This window comes from Hypanus sabinus, chromosome 12, assembly GCF_030144855.1.
Source record: "Hypanus sabinus isolate sHypSab1 chromosome 12, sHypSab1.hap1, whole genome shotgun sequence".
Lineage (NCBI taxonomy): Eukaryota > Metazoa > Chordata > Chondrichthyes > Myliobatiformes > Dasyatidae > Hypanus > Hypanus sabinus.
The window spans coordinates 10,859,419-10,877,165 of record NC_082717.1 but is presented as its reverse complement, the minus strand read 5'-3'; the positions used below and the strand labels follow the sequence as shown (position 1 = coordinate 10,877,165).

The window sequence follows — 17,747 nt, the reverse complement described above, 5'->3', positions numbered from 1 at the left end:
CGCGGAGTTCCCCCAGCTCCTATGTCCCTTGCTCTAGGTATAGAACATCCTCTCTCTGGTGCTCCCTCCCATCACATTTCCTCTCCCCGTGTCCTTCTGTTCCCTCCTATTGGACTCCCCTTTCTCCAGCCCTGTATCTTTTTCACCAATCAACTTCCTGGCTCTTTACTTCATCCCTCCCCCCACTCCCGGTTTCACCTATCACCTTGTGTGTCTTTCTCTCCCCTCCCCCACCTTTTAAATCTACTCCTCATTTTTTTTTTCTCCAGTCCTGCCGAAGGGTTTCGGCCTGAAACATCGACTGTACTTTTTTTTCCATAGATGCTGCCTGGCCTGCTGAGCTCCTCCAGCATTTTGTGTGTGTTGCATAGAATGTCTGCAGTCCATTTACTTGTCACAGGGTCATGCAGCAGGAGACAGGACCTTCGGCCCATCAAGTCTGTGCTATCAAGGCTGCACTTACATTCATCCCATTTTATCCTCCCCATGTCTCACAGATTCTATCCCTTATCTGCACACCGTGTACAGTTGCTGATAAACCTACCTAAACTTCTTTGGAAATTTAGAAGGAAACTGAGGCAGCAGGGGATTAACCGGCTCGTCATAGGCAGACGAGAAAACTCCACACATACAGCACTGGAGGCTGGCATTGAGCCCAGGTCTCTGACTGAGAACACCACAGCACAGAAACCAGTCCTTCTGCCCATCTAGTCTGTGGCAAAATGTTTTTCTGCCTACTCCTGGTCAATCACACACGGAACGCTAGGGAAACTCAGCAAATAAGGCTGAGTTTACGGAAATGAATAAACAGTTGATGTTTCGGGCTGAAACACTTCTTCAGGGCTGGCATGTAGGGACCCTATCCCCCTCTCATCCTTGTACTTACTCAAACTTCTCTGAAATGTTACAATCAAACCAACATCCACCACTTCCACTGGCAGCTCATTCCACACTCTCATGATGAATAAAGAAATTCTCCCTCATGTTCCCCTTAAACACTTCTTGTTTCACCCTTAACCTATGACCTCTAGTTCTCATCCCATCGAACCTCAGGGGGATAAAGCTTGTTTGCATTTACTCAATGTATACCCCTCTTAATTTTGTATAACTATCAAATCTCCTCTCATTCTCCACTGCTCCAGGGAATAAAGTCCTAACTTAGCCAATCTTTACTTTTAACTTTGGTTCTCAAGTCTCAGCAATATCCATGTAAAGTTTGCTTTGCCTTTCAGATGCAGCCCACCTAGAGGACAGCAAAGTGGAGTAATGCTTTGCAGCACCAGGTTTAAGTTCAGGGTTCAATTCCCGTGCTGTGTAAAATTTGCACTAATTATTTATTTTCTATATATCTATAAAACTTAATTTAATTTGCCTCATCATTGAAATGTTCCCACAGCCAATGGGCTCAATTTCAAGGACTGTTCATCTCATGTTGTCGATATTTATTGCTCATTTATTATTAGTTTTCCTTCTTTTTGGATTTGTAATGTAGTGTCTCCTACACTCCATTTGAATGCCCCATTGAATCTGTTATGGTTGCAGTCTATAGATTTATTGAGCATGCCCTCAATAAAATAACTCTCAGGGTTGTACAAAGTGACATACATGTACTTTGGCAATAAATTTCTTATGAATTTTATATTTCTTACAGTAATTTAGAGCATATTTTATGTACTCTGTACTGCCACAAAACAGCAAATTTCACGACATTCTGTAAACTTGATAGTGATTCTCAAGGAGCTTGTAAGTTCTCCCCATGGCACAGTGGGCTTCCTCCGGTTCCAAAGGAGTACAGGTTAGGGTGGCCATGCTACTTTGGTACCAGAAGCTTGGGTACACTTACGGGCTGCCCCCAGCACATCCTCGGTCGGTACTGGTTGCTGATAGAAACAGCAGGTTTCACTATATGTTTCGATGTACAAATGACAAGTAAAGCTAATCTTTATTGCAATTTGATTTATTGCATTTAATTCTGGCTGCTCCATCATAGGAAGGATATGAAGGATTTGGAAAGAGTGCAGAAGTTTACTAGAATGCTGCCTAGATTAGAACTACAAGGAGGTCAGAAAAATCAAGCTGTTTTCTTTGGAGCATTGGAGCCTGATAGAGATTTCTGAGATTATGAGAGGCATAGTTAGGATAGAGAACCAGTATCTTTTTCCCCAGGGTCAAAATGCCTAAAGCCATGGGGCATGGAATTCAGGTGAGACAGGTAAGTTCAAAGGAGATGTGAGGGGGAAGTTTACTTTTTACTGAGAGTGGTGGGCACCTGGAAGGATCTGCCCGGGGGGTGGTGGTGAAGGCAGATATAATAGAAGCATTTAGAAGATACATGACAGTGCAGAGAATGGAGTGATATGGACATTGTGTAGGCAGAAGGGATTAATTTAGTTAGACATTTAATAGCAGCACAACATTCTGGGCCAAATGCCTGTCCTGTTCTGTGTTCTAACTCTCACATGTAAGGTCCTAGTTTCAACTAGTTCACAAGACACACACACACCCCCCCCCCCCCCCCCCCGCTTTGGCACTGTAAGCATTGCATTTCACTTAACAGAAGCGGACCAGAATGGGATCTTCACAGTTCACCAGCTCCCTTGGACAACAATACTTACATAAAAATCCCACTGAACCAAACATTCAAGCAGACTCCTGTTTGGAAAGGTGAGGTGTCAGGAGACATCTTATTGGGGGGGGGGGGGGCTGGAATTCACAATTTTAAGAATCTAAGAAAGATTCCATTGTGGTGTAGCTCTAGTTTCAGGTGACATCCCCTTCTTAACACACACACCCACACAGACATTTACACACACCAGCAGGTACACACACACCCACACAGACAGGTACACACACAGCACACAGATATTTATACACACCGGCAGGTACACAGACATTTACACACACAGACAGGTACACACAGGCAGTTACACACACAGCACACAGATATTTACACACACACACACACACACACACACACACACACACACACACACACACACGACACAGACGTTTACACAGACAGGTAGGTACACACACACCTACAGACAAGCGCGCGCACGCACACATATACATAGATGCAGACTCACATACACCCTCTCACTCACACACACACAGTCCCCACTCCCATTATCACACACTATTTTCGTGTAGCAGAGGTAGGGAGAGATATCACGGGATCCTTGCTCAGGCAGGGGTGTGGGGGTTGGTGAAGGCTTACTGAACCAGCCCCCCGTCCCGGGACATGTGTAGCCTCTGGCAGACGCATTCCTCGGGCCTCGAGGAATGGCAACGAGGGACTGTCACCTGTCGCCGAAACACGATCGGCTTTTTTTGCATCCGGAACGTGGCGGTTTCAAAAGCTTCCCCCACCCCTCCTCCTTCTCTGTCTCCCTCTAAACAGAAAGATCAGCCCCCGGGCCGCCTGCTCTCTCAGATATATATCTCACTTCCATAGCGGGGGAAGAGAAGGAGTCTTTTCCCGCTGACATCAAAGGAAAGACCGTGTGAACAGAGATGACCCACAGAAATACAGGTATCTCAAAGGTGCGCGGATTAATGGACTCGGGGTGGGGGGGGGGGGTATAAAATTAGTCTGAAACATCTCGAAGCTGTTTGCATTAAGCGACAAGGATATGAACACCTGGACCCAGTTACATGCAGACACAGAATTGAGTTGCAAAGTTCTGACAGAAAACGACCAGAAGGATAGTTTGTCATTGTTTAATGAGATGACCTGCTACAACTCACTCAACAGCAGCGAAGCTCGGGGGAGGAAAATAAACTGTGTGCGCAATTGCTCCAAACTTCCATTACGCCAGGTCGTTTATGTAACGCGACTACTGGGAGTGTGGAGAGCGGTGTGGGTAATCTCGACGACTGGGCACCCCCAGCCCCAGCCCCCGAGCAACTCACCTCCCGTGGCCAGTAGGCAAGCGATCGCCAGCGCGTAGAAGATGAAGATGAAGATATTCATCGCGACCACATAGATAAGCACACGCGCGATGAAAGAGCTGTCAGAATGGAGTGAAGCTGCACCGACAGCCCTGCTCTACACCGAAGTTCTCGCTATGGAAGTTCTCTTCCCCTTCGCTCGACACATCTGTAGATCGTGAACCAGGGCAGACTTCGGTGATTTTTGTTTTAATCCATGCGATTCCCAGAAAGAGGAAGCTCCTTCTGTCTTTCTCTCTCTCTCTCTCTCCACTATCCCTCCAGCTCGCTTTTAGCTCCTCCCTCAGCAGTAACCCTATCTCTAAGTAACATTTTTTTTTCCTAAACCCACCCACTGCGAAATACCGAGGGCCACCTGCTATGGTCAGGGTAGGGGGCAGGAGGGAGCGCTGAAGAGGTGGGGAGGGGAGGAGTTCATGGGGCAACGACTCCTCGCTTTGCCTCTCCCAGAGCGGCCGGGTAACCCGACTCACTCCGGCCCTAAACTGGCGTGTATTGTCTCACGACTCCCCTAGCGACGTTGGGGTAGGTAGCACAGGGGACAGGCCCTTCCGCCCAGCTAGTCGCTGCCGACCAAGATGCCTACCTAAGCTCGTCCCATTTACCCATAACCTTTCCTCAAGTTTCAAAAGTTCAAAGTAAGTTTATCCTCAAAGTACGTATATGTCACCACTTCCAACCATCCGTCTACCTGCGAACTTCTCAACTACTTCAGACATGATAGGCTGGAGGAGCTCAGCAGATCCGGCAGTATCTGTGGAATTCAGGTGGAAACCCTTCAGCGGGACTGGAAAGGAAGAGGGCAGAGTGCAACAAGAAGGTTGGGGGGGAGGGGGCACAAGCTGGTCGCTTATAAGTGAGACCAGGTTAGGGACTCCATAGATAAGCCCCTCCAGCATTTGGTGTGCAATGCTCAAGGCTTCCAGCATCTGCAGAATCCCTTGTTCTCATCAACTACTTCATGCCCGCTTCTCATTCCTACCTGAAGAGCCCCATTCAATGTTTTGAGATCAGCTTCTTCCCCCACCACAGATTTCTGATTTGTCCATGAAGCTTTAAACACTAGCTGACTCTTTGAATTTTTTCTTTGATTTTCACTGGACTGCTACCACGAAGCAAATTTCATGACAGATTTTCAGGTAGCATAGCGGGAAGTATAACACTATTAGTGACCTGGCTTCAATTCCCACCACTGCCTGTAAGGAGTTTGTACATACTCTAGGTAGCCACGTGGGTTTCCTCCAGGGGCTCTGGTTTCCTCCCCCAGCCCAAAGACCAGTGGCTAGTGGATGAATTGGTCACATGTGTGTAAGTGGGCAGTGCAGGCATCTTGCTCTGTATCACTGAATAAAAGATAAATGTCAGTGACAATAAACCTGATTCTTCCTCTGGCAGCTCCCTCGGTTTAAAGAAGTTACCCCTCAGGTCTTTTCCAGGCCTCTGCTCTGGTTATGGCCTCCCCAACCAGTGAAAGAAAAGACTGTGACTGTCCAATGGCCCTCATCATATTAGACACGTCTATAAGGTCTCCCCTCAGCCTCCGACACTTACAATCAATAGTTGGGTTGGAGTTGCACCCCCAAGGGGGTAAACAGAATTTCCCATCCTCTGAGATGTTGGCTAACATTCTCCAGGATGAGGGGACAAGAGGGAAAGAGACTGAATGTGATATGTACAGTGAGCCACAAGGGGGAAAGGGGGCACAGTGGGAGTGATGGGAGGGGAAAGAAAGCAAGATGTAGAGTGAGAGGGGGGGGGTGCTGTGATGGAAATAACTGGTTCTTTGAGTCTCAACAGTAGAGGCCTGGACACACACAGTTTTAATAATAAGGAATTTATTTACAAGGGGAAGTCGGGTCAACACAAGCAACTACAATGCACAGGAAGCGGTGTGGGGACAGGGTAAGGTTACGCAAACAAAGAACAAGGGAAAAGCACTACAACAGCTATCCCCCTTGACCTTGGATAGCCGCGGCTCCCTTACCAGGACAAACGATAGACCTTCCCAAACATAAATCAATGCACTTACCTTCAATGAGGTGGTCTGTAAGAGAGACCAAGCCAGGCACATGTCTCACCTTTTATAGCATGGGGCTAGGTGAGATAATCCAATTAAGGTGACCAATAATTTAGGTGTGCATTGATTAGTTGGGAGGGACCAAATGTTGATTGGCATGTGCTGTGTCCTCCGACCAGCCAGGTGGCGGTGCATCTGTCACATGGCCGGTATCTCTGGATACAGGGGGGAGGATAATGAGATGGAAAAGAGAGAAATGTTACTTATTTATTTAGGGATACAGCTCAGAACAGGCTCTTTCAAAGGTACATTTAATGTCAGAGAAATGTATACAATATACATCCTGAAATTCTTTTTCTTCTCAAACATCCACGAAAACAGAGAAGTGCCCCAAAGAATGAATGACAGGTAAACATTAGAACCCCAAAGCCCCCCCAGCTCCCCCCTCTCATGAATAAGCAGCAGCAAAGCAATGATAAGCCCTCCCCCACCAGCAAAAAAACATCAGCACCCCCCTCCCGAGCACTCAAGCGTGCAGCAAAGCATCAATAAAGACACAGACTTGCAGTACCCCAAAGACTACTCGTTCACCCAGTATTCAACATACCACAGGCTCTCTCTCTCCCTAATAAGGGAAAAAGAGGTGTTCGCATTTCACAGTGAGAGGGGAGACATAACAAACAACCCATTCATTTGCAATGTTAGAAGTCTGTTGCATCACTTTTTCTGAGCTTTGCACCCAGAGAACCGGCACCAAAATGGCGCAGCTCTCTAGACACACAACCCGCGGCAGCTAACCCGCTGCTCCTGATGTTCCGCTTCAGTCGGGGCAGCGACCTAGAATCAGCTCGTGTCCAAAGCCACGAAAATTCAGCACCCTGCAGGCTCGCTCACCTTCCAGGCCACATCCTTGGGATATCAAAAAGCGGCCGGTCGTGAGGCCCTGATTGTGGGTCCCATTCCTGCGAAGAACCAAAGTCAGAGTGTAAATCCAGTTCAAAAGAGCCTTGAGAAGGGAAATAGAGAAATCAAAGATAGAAATAGAGCTGTTTCCCAAGATGCAAGCAAAGGAGTCACTGTTTAGCACCATCTTGACTTCACTCCACCCCTCCAGTCCATTCTTCCAGTGCCGCATCTCCCAGCAACCCCTGGTTAAACCCTAGGCTGATCACAGGACAATTTACAATGACCAATTGACCTGCTAACCAGTTCATCTTTGAACTGTGGGAGGAAACCAGAGCATCTGGAGGAAACCCACATAGTCACGGGGAAAGCACACAAACTCCTTACAGACTGTGCTGGAATTGAACAAACTTTGAAATGCCCCGAACTGTAAGAGCATCGTGCTAAGCGGTACACCACTGTGGCACCCAAAAAATTATGAGAGCAAAGTAAGGGGAAATCATCCATAGGAGCCAGGGGTGGTGGTAAAGGCAGATATATTAGGGATATTTAAGTTACTCTTGGATAGTCACATAGATGTACCAACCAGTGAATCATTGGACGTTGGGAGTAAACCGGAGCACCCAGAGGAAACCAAAGCGATCAGAGGGGGAACATACAGATTCCTTATGGGCTGCGACAGGAGCGGAGCTAAACATGGGTTGCCTGTAAAGTATTGCATTAACCACTACACCACTCTGCCACTTGGAGTAGATTAAAGGCTTGACACAACATCATGGGTCAAAGGTCCTGTACTATGTTCTATGTTCTGTATATTCTATGCTCTGTGTTCTATGTTCTGGTTAACTGTCATAGAGACCATTCAGCACCTGTCATGCTGTTCTAGCCCTGTGAAAGGCTAGTCCAAATGGTGCAAGGCCCATTTTTAAGCAGAGATCCAGTTCCCTCCTGCGCTGAGTGATCCCTGCCAGAAGGCAATGGTAGATGGCGGTGGTTGGAGCTGTATAGCATGCAGGGATCCCCTCCTCCCTCCCGCCCTCCTCAACTGGCTGCCAGTAACCCTCACCCTCCCCCACTCACACTGGGGCGGTATGTGATGGAGGGCGGAGTCTGCAGAGGCAGCTATCGTCAGAGAGAAGAGTGCAAACTGTGGGTGGGGAGGGTGTAGAGCAGGAGGGAGAGACAGTGGAAGGGGACAGTCAAGAAGGGTGTGGAGTTGAGGAATTGAGAAGCTCTGTTGGGCAGAGGAGAGAAGCAGCAACATGTACGGGGAGAATGTAACCTGGGCTCCGATATATAGAATGATTTGAGAAATCCGGGGGGAAAAATGACAGATGTAAATTTTGACCTTTGCAGATGTTTATTCACCATTTTTTATCTTCTGGTGTTACACATTGCCTTGTTAGGGAGGAGACCGCTCGATGACACCTTTGCATTCAAGTCTTTAATTCCATTGAGATATCCAGCTGCAAGAAAGGAAAAGAGTACAATTATCCAATCACTTCTAAGCCTAGGGAAAATAAATCTTCCCAGTGTAGGAGAAAACAAAAGTGGTGGGGTGGTGACTGGCAGATTTTCCACATTCATCATATATCCATGTTTTGCACAACGTGAACACAGCCTACTCCTGCAAATCTCTCTGTCCTAGTCCAATGCCTGAAGCAGGAAGGATCAAGAGCCGGGATTCTGTGATGGGGGAATTTTTATTAACTCTTTGCCTGCCTTCCACCAGAAACTGAGGTTATTTGGCCAGCATTGTTGCTACGGGATCTTAATCATAGGCACAAGAGATTCTGCAGGTGCTGGAAATCCAGGCTAACTAACACACACACACAATGCTGGACCAATTCCAAATCTCGATGAAGGGTCTTGACCTGAAATATCAACTCTTTATTCCTCTCCAGAGATGTTGCCCAATCGGCTGAGTTTCTCCATCATTTTGTTTGTGTTATTCATGAGCAAACTTTTCTCCGAATTGGAATTCGTTTATTATTGTCACGGCCAATGAAATACAATGAAAACCTTTTGTTGGCACGCCATCCAGACAGATCATTTCATACATCATGCGATCACTTGATGTTCTCCTAAGACAAGGGTTTCCAACTGGCCATCTGGTAAGTTGGCAGTTCCAACTTACCCTTCCAACCTGGTAAGGGTAAGGGTCAAAAAGTTGGCAATCCCTGTCCTAATGGGTTATCTATTGGTGGGTTCTCAGGGAACTGTAGTGGCCACTCCAGGTTCCCCATAGTCTGGTGCAGTGTGGACAAGAGGAAGTGGTGGCTGTGGTGAGTGGTTGGGTCTTTTGGTTGTCCACTCTCTCTTTTCATAGCTGCCACTTGTTCTCTGCTACACAGTGGAGGCTGCTGCAATGTAGCACAGCCCCCTCATGAACAGATTTCCTCCACGTGTATCTATTGAGTGCAATATCTTCCCACTTTTCAGATGTATTATTGGATTGAAGGCTCATTTTCATATTAAATCTGAAGCCTTTCCTTTGCCCACCTGGGGAGCACTGACCTTCCTTCAACTGGGAGTAAAGGATCTGTTTGGGGAGACGTCAGTTAGAAGTCTGAATGATATGACCTATCCATCATCATTTATCAAGGTGGAGATGCTGTTTAAGTTGGTCTCTTCCAGTACACACTGGTGTCAGTGCGCCTCTCCTTCCAGCTGATCCTCAGAATCTTTCATAACTTGTTCCAAGTTTCCAGGTGTCTGCTGTAGGTGGTCCATGATTCAGTTCCATATGGTCATTTAATTATTTTTTTTTTAGCAGTACAGTGTGGAGTGGGCCCTTCTGGCCTTTCGAGCTGCCCTCAACAATCCCAGCAACCCTCAACAAACCTGATTAACCCTAACCTAATCGTGGGGCAATTTACAATGACCAATTAACCTGTCCAGAATTTGGAATGTGGTAGGAAACCAGAGCACCCGGGGAAACCCCATGCATCCAATGGGAGGGACGTACAAACTGCTTACAGAACTGCAACGGAATTGAACTCCGAATGCCAGAACTCTGAGTAATGTGGGAAGTTTGACTGCTCTGCAGAGCAAAGGTTTCCTTTGGACTCTTTTCATTAATCTTGCATAGACGTAGGCATTGGTTGATCTCTGAGTCAATGCCTGCTTCTGAGGGATGAATGCCGCCAAGGTCGGGAAAGTGGCCTACATTTTTAAGGGGCGGTATCGTTAACTTGTGTGGAGGGTTGGTTAAATGGCTGGTTGAGCAGTGGCTGATACAGAATGTGTGTCTTTTCTTATATTCAAGACAAGACCCAGGGCGTTATATGCTTTGGCAAAGGCAGTCAGGATACATTGGAGGTCTTCAGAGTGTGCTGTAGTGGTGTTGTCATTCACATACTGAAGCTCCAAGATAGAAGTGTTGCTATCTAGTTCTTGGCCTTGACCCAAATGAGGTGGGAAAGCCTTTTGTTCATTCTATACATGATTTGGATTTCCTGTGGCAGGTCTTGGCCAATGAGGTGAAAGATGACAGCAATGAAGATGGCAAATGGGTTGGGTGCAAAGATATAGGTTGACTCCTGGCTTGACAGGGAAGGGTTCTGATTCAGCATTAATATGGCTAAGTACTGTGTCTGGTCCCAACCTACTCAAACTCCTTTCGTAAATCAGTCTCTTCAGCCCTGGCAACATCTTTGTAAATCTCCTCTGCACTCTTCCCAGCTCAATGGCATCTTTTGAATGGCTAAGGGACCAAAACAGAACACAAGATTCCAAAGATGGTTTCACCATCGTTTTGAAAAATTAGAAGTAAATTTATTATCAAAGTACATACAAGTATACAACCCTGAGATTCATTTTGGACATACTTAATAAATCCAATAAACATCATAGAATCAATGAAAGATTGATTCTACCCAACAGGGTGGGCAAACACCAAGCAAAAGACAGCAAATTGTGCAAATACAGGAAAAAATAACAGCAATCAGTAAATAAAAAATAAATATGAAGAACGTGAGATGAGGAGCCCTTGAAAGTAAGTACATAGGTTGTGGAAGCAGTTCAGTGATGGGGCAAATAAAGAAGTTATCCCCTCATACTTGTGAGAGTGAAGAAACTGAAACCAAGAGGCAGGATCTCAAGATAAGACTGAAGTTAGAAGAAATATCCATTCTCAAAGGACCATATATATTTGGGTAGGTTGCTACCTATCACACAGAATGTGATGAAGGCAAATCCTTTCACAACATTTGAAAACTGTTTGGACAAACACTTGAAGTACAAACTCATTAGAGATGGTTTAGTATTGGTTACATGGACTGAGGCACCATGAAAAGCTTGTCTTGCATATTGTTAATACAGATTAAATCATTACACAGTTCATTGAGATACATTGGATTAGAGTTTCAAATGGATATCTTTCTTATAGCTAAACTTTCTCTGTGGTTGCTTATATTTTAAATAATTGCTAATATGTGTGTAATTGCTCAGTAAATTTACAGTAATTGTAGTATCGCTGATAAGTATTTTTCTAGAGGTTTCTCTGCAGCCTATGCCACGCCATTGAACTTGGCTACTTTATTGGTTATTACTTATCACTGGAGTGTGCTTTGTCTGTCTAGCTAATATAAGCTGGCCATAACATGGGCAAAGAATGGCAACTGAGTGACAGATGGAATACAGTGTCAGGAAATATATGGTCATGCACTTCGGTAGAAGAAATAAAAACAGACTATTCTCTAAATGGAGAGAAAATTTAAAAATCTGGTGCAAAGGGACTTGGAAGTTCTTATGCAGGATTCCCTAAAGTTAATTGGCAGGTTAAGTTGGTGGTAAAGAAGGCAACTATGAAATCAGCAAACATTTCAGGAGGACTAGGAGGGGGAGAAAAGGATCAGAAGGGAGAGAGGCAGAAGAAAGGAAACTACTGGCAAGTTAGTCTGACTCCAGTGATTGGGAAGATGTTGGAGTCGATTATTAAGGATGAGGTCTCAGGGTATTTGGAGGCATATGATAAAATAGGCCATCATCCGCATGGTTTCAAGGAGATATCTTGGCCGACAAATCTGTTGGAATTCTTTGAAGAAATAACAAGTGGGATAGACAAAGGAAAATCAGTTGATATTGTGTATTTGGTTTTTCAGAAGGCCTTTGACAAGGCACCATACATGAGGCTGCTTAACAAGCTATGAACCCATGATATTACAGGAAAGATTCTAACATGGATAAAGCAGTAGCTGATTGGCAGGAGGCAAAGAGTGGGAATAAAGGGAGCTTTTTCTGGTTGGCTGTCAGTGACTAGTAGTGTACCTCAGAGATCTGTGTTGAACCGATTCTTTTGATGTTATATGCCAATGATTTGGATGATGAAATTGATGGCTTTATTGCAAAATTTGCAGATCATAGGTGGAGGAGCAGATACTTTTGAGAATGTGGAGAGGCTACAGAAGGACTTAGACAGATTAGGAGTATGGGCAAAGAGGCAGTAGATGGAATACAGTGTTGGGAAGTGGGTGGTCATGCATTTTGATAAAAGAAATAAAAGGGTTGATTGTTTTCTAAATGGAGAGAAAATACAAAAAAAACTGAGGTGCAAAGGAATTTGGGAGTCCTTGTGCAGGATTCCTTAAGGGGTAATTTGCAGGTTGAGTCTGTGGCAAGGAAGGCAAATGCAATGTCTGCATTCATTTCAAGAGGACTAGAATATAAAAGCAAGGGTGTAATGCTGCAGCTTTATAAAGCACTGGTGAAGCCTCACTTGGAGTTTTGTAAGTAGGTTATCTTAGAAAGAATGTGCTGGAGACAGATCCAAGGAGTTTCTCAAAAATGATTCCAAGCTTGAATAATGTCATATGAAGAGCATTTGATGGTTCTGGGCTTGTATTCACTACAATTCAGATGAAAGAGAGGTGACCTAATTGAAACCTATTGAATGGTGAAAGGCCTTAATAGAGTGGATGTGGAAAGGATGTTTCCTATGATGGGGGAGTCTAAGACCAGAGGACACAGCCTCAGAATAGAGGGGCATCCTTTTAAAATGGAGATGAGGAGTAATTTATTTAGCCAGAGAGTAGGAATCTGGAATTCTTTGGCAAAGGCAGCTGTGAAGGCCAAACCTTCAAGTATATTTAAAGCAGAGGTTGATAGATCCTTGAGTGGTGGGCATGAAGGGATAAGAGTAGAAGGCAGGAGATTAGGGCTGACAGGATAATTGGATCAGCCATGGTGAAATGGTGGAGACAACTTGATGGGCCAAATGGGCTAATTCTGTTTATGGTCTTTGGCACATTGGCCTTCATAAGTCAATGTATTCAGTTCAGAAGATGGAATGTTATGTGGAAGTTGTATGAGACATTGGTGAGCCTTAATTTGGAGTATTGTGTGCAGTTTTGGTCACCTGCCTACAGGAATGATGTAAACAAGGTTAAAAGAGTACAGAGAAAATTTACAAAGGTGTTGCCGGTTCTGGAGGACCTGAGTTATAAGGAAAGATTGAATAGGTTAGGACTTGATTATTTAGAATGTAGAAGATTGAGAGGAGATTTGATAGAGGTATACAAAATTATGAGTGGTGTAGATGGGGTAAATACAAGCAGGCTTTTTCCACCAAGGTTGGGTGGAACTATGACCAGAAGTCATGGATTAAGGGTGAACTGTGAGAAGTTTAAGGGGGACATGAGGGGGAACTTCCATGTTCATGTCCCTTCAACTTTCCTCTCTTATCTGCTTGCTCCACCTCCCCCGGCAGTTCACTCACAGAAGGTATCCTCCCTGGATGCGTCAAGACTTTGTACAGCAACTGCTCTCCCCATGACCACAGGAAATTGTGTAGAGAGCTGCAAACCAGCCTCCCCTCCATGTACTCGTCTACACTTCTTGCTCTTCAGTAAAGCAAGCAGCAAAGACCATGTCCACCCTGGAAATTCTCTCTTCCCCCCCACTTCCCATCAGGCAGAAGATACAAAACCCTGAAAGGAGATACCACCAGACTAAAGGACAGCTTTTAACCCACTGTTGTAAGACTATTGAATTGACCCCTAGTACAAAAAGATGGACTCGTGACCTCACAATCTACCTCACTTGGATCTTGCACCTTTTTGTCCACCTGCACCACACTTTCTTTATAGCTGTTACCAGAACACCATAAGACCACAAGAAATATAGGAGCAGAGTTAGACAATTTGTCCCATCAAGTCTGCTCCACCACTTCATCATGACTGATCCATTTTCCCTCTCAGTCCCAATTTCCTGCCTTCTCCCCATATCCCTTCATGCCCGGACTAATCAAGAATATATCAGCCCTCCCCTAAATATACCCAACGACTTTGCCTCCACAACCGCCTGTGGCAAAGAATTCCACAGGTTCACCAATCTCTGGCTAAAAGAAATCCTGCTCATCTCCATTTGAAATGGGCGTCTCTCTATTCTGATACTGTCCTCTGATCTTAGTCTCCCCTACCATTGGAACCGTCCGCTCCACATACACTCTACTGAGGCGTTTCAACATTGGATAGAACTCGGTGACATCCCCCTCATTTTTCTGAATTGAAGTTTCACTTTATTCAGCACTCTGTATTCCCTTGGACTTCCTCAGTGCCCTGTTGCAATGAAATGATCTGCAAGGGTTGGATACCTGAGATAATGAAAAAGCAATTTAGCCATTTGCCTGCATTAAACAATACTTGTTCATAAATCTCCTTTAATCTTACCCCTTCTCACTAAAGACAATCCATCCAGTATTTGTCATTTCCACCCTGGGGGAGAAAAAGAGATTCTGATTTTTGACACACTGAAAACCTCACCTCAAGTCCTATGACAGGCAATGAATCTTCTCCCATCCCATCCACACATCCCAGTGAGATCTTGTTTTCCACACTCCCCACTCAGGTATGCACGCAGTCTCTTCCAAACTATTATACCATAGGAACATAAGACATTGGAGCAGAATTAGGCCATTCAGCCTGTCAAGTGTGCTACATCATTTGATCATGGCTGACTTATTATACCTCTCAAACCCATTCTCCTGCCTTTTACCCAAAACCTTTGACGCCTCGACTAATCAAGAACCTCTTAACCTCCACTTTAAATATACTCAGTGACTTGGCCTCCACAACCGTCTGTGGAAACAAGTTCTACAAATTCACCTTTTGGCTAAAGAAATTCCTCCACATCTCTGTTCTAAATGGGTATCCCTCAGCTCTGAGGCCATGCCCTCCAGTCCTGGACTCCCCCATTAGAGGAAACAACCTCTCTACATTCTCTTTATATAGGCCTTTCAATATTCAATCCCACTTACTTCTTTTAAACTCCAGTCATCAAATGCTCCACACACGTTAACCCTTTCATTCCCAGAATCAATCCTCTGGACCTCTGAAATGCAAGTATATATTTTCTTAGGTAAGTGGTCAAAACTGCTCACAGTACTTCAAATGCAGTCTGACCAATGCCTTATAAAACCTCAGCATTACATCCTTGCTTTTATCTTCTAATCCCCTCAAAATCTGCATCCACATAGTCAAAAAGTCCAACTGCTTCTGAAATCCTGACTCCGCTCTCTCAAAACCACACCAAGAAGCCTCCTCCAGCAATTTCCACTCCCCCCACCACCACCTCATTACCTGCCAGACTGCCAGCTGAAAATGAACATGTACAACTGTGTAAACAAGACTTAAATTTGGGTCAGTGACCAAAGCCATTCACTTCAAACTGCCCAAATCATTTTCAACTGCTTTGAATTATGTCGTATTACAAGACTCTTGATTGGAGTGTAGGGATCACATTTCACCAAACTTGCAGGGAAAGAAATGGAATTCAAAGTTCATGTCAAATAAGTGAAGAGATATTAAAGATTAAAGCCATCTTGACACATCAAGGTGGTGTCTATAAGTGGCAACTCTTTGCGTCCAGCTCAGAAGGGAATGATCAAGTATTCCTCGTTTAGGACTACTGCAGCTGAAATCCACAGTCACAGCCATGGATAAACGCAAGAGATTCTGTGAATGCTGGAAATCCAGAGGAACCAACACAAGATGCTGGAGGAACATCTGCTGACAATGTCTCCTTTCACTCTCCCCATCGTGTTATTTAGGTGTCTTCTACCTTCCTTTCCAGTCCTGATGAAGGGTGCCAGACCGAAATGCCAACTGTTCATTCATTTTCATAGATGCTGCCTGACCTGCTGAGTTCCTCCAGCATTTTGCATGTGTTCCAGCCATAGGTACATTCAAACATTGTTTAAAGATTAATAAAAATCCTATTCATCCTCAAAATCGGCAGACCCCAGTCGCCAAACTCAGGTTGTGAGTGTCGTTCCTCTTTAAGAAAAAGGTACTGAGTAAAGCATGCTGGCCAGCAGGTACGCTTCAAGCACGGAGCCCTAGATCCCCACACCCTACCATTCCGATTCTGAAGTACAGCTCCCTGTAGAGGATCACAGTAGAATGAAACAGGGATATGGAATGCATTGTGAATAGGTTCAGGTTCAAGTTGCACATGGCAGCTGGAACATTTGAGTTTTGTTATTAAGTACACCAAGTGGGAACTTTTATTACACACCTCCTGTGCCTAATAAGGTGGACACTGAATGTATATTTGTGGGCTTCTGCTGCTGTGGCCCATCCATTCAAGGTTTGACATTTTGTGCGTTCAGAGATGCTCTTCTGCACATCATTGGTGTAACACATTTATTTGAGTTACTGTTTCTGTCCTGCCTGTTTGAACCAGTCTGGCCACTCCCCTCTTACCTCTTTCATTAATAAGGCATTTCCACCCATAGAATTGCCACTCACTGGATTTTTTTTGCTTTTCACACTATTCTCTGTAAATTCTGGAGGCTATTGTGTGTGAAAATCCCAGGAGATCAGCAGTTTGTGAGATACTCAAACCACCTCGCTTTGCACCAATAATCATTCCACAGTCAAAGTCATTTGTTCCTCATTCTGATGTTTGGTCTGAAGAACAACTGAACCTCTTGACCACGTCTGCATGCTTTTATGCATTGAGTTGCTGCCACATGATTGCCTGATTAGATGTTAGCTTTTACAAGGAGTGTGGGTGTACCTAATAAAGTGGCCACTGAGTGTAACTCAGTCAATTTTAAAATAAAACCAGTAATCTGACAGGATTGTTCTAAAAGCCCATTTGTTTCAGTAGTGTCATGTGAGGAAGGAAATTCACCTTGTCTGCTCCTAACGAGGCTTCCATTTTAAATGACCTAGCAATTAGTTTAGGTCATGGACAATAATAGCCGCTGGTTCCAGCATTGCTCAGATCCCATGGATGAATGAATAAATAAAGCAAAAAGCTTGTTTAGTCAGACTGAGCTGCAAGAGATCACTCACTCGGGGCTGGATTTCCCCAACAGGTTCAGCTGAAAGAGCATTCTGTGTGTTGGGACCAGGTTCCTTCAAGACTTCATTAATAAAATGCATTTTACTCAAGGGCCAAGAACATGGGATTTATTCAAGTTCAAGAACATCTACTTCCCTCAGTTTTTTGAGATTGATTGACTCATTTAGAGATACTTTGCAGAACAGGCCCTGACAGCCTAACAAGGTGCACAGCCCAACAAACTACCTATTTAACCCTAGCCTAATCACAGGACAACGTACAGTGACCAATTAACCTACTAACCCATATATCTTTGGACTGTGGGAGGAAACTGGAGCACCCAGAGGGCACAGAGAGAACAGACAGTGGTGAAAACCCCATCTGGATTGATCCAAACGGAAGCTGTGAGCATGGACTTAAGACCATAAGATACAGGAGCAGAAGTAGGCCTTTCAGCCCATTGAGTCTGCTCTGCCATTCATTCATGGGCTGATCCAATTCTTCCAGTCATCCCCACTCCACTGCCTTCACCCCATACCCTTTGATACCCTGGCTAATCAAGAACCTATCTATCTCTGCCTTAAAC

At 44.9% G+C, this 17,747-nt stretch overlaps 1 protein-coding gene and 1 long non-coding RNA gene across 2 annotated transcripts in view; one reads left to right on the top strand and one right to left on the bottom strand.

Moving 5' to 3' along the window:
- Nucleotides 1-4,414, bottom strand: part of si:ch211-202p1.5 (uncharacterized protein LOC103909337 homolog) — an 87,438-nt gene extending 83,024 nt beyond the window's left edge. Inside the window, exon 1 of the mRNA XM_059985297.1 lies at nt 3,913-4,414. Coding sequence (XP_059841280.1) covers nt 3,913-3,973 — 61 coding nt within the window. The 5' untranslated portion in view covers nt 3,974-4,414. The remainder of the gene's footprint in view (nt 1-3,912) is intronic.
- The window catches only part of LOC132402447 (uncharacterized), a 93,140-nt gene continuing 78,588 nt past the window's right edge, over nt 3,196-17,747 (top strand). The window contains exon 1 of the long non-coding RNA XR_009514901.1: nt 3,196-3,532. This is a non-coding gene — a long non-coding RNA (uncharacterized LOC132402447). The remainder of the gene's footprint in view (nt 3,533-17,747) is intronic.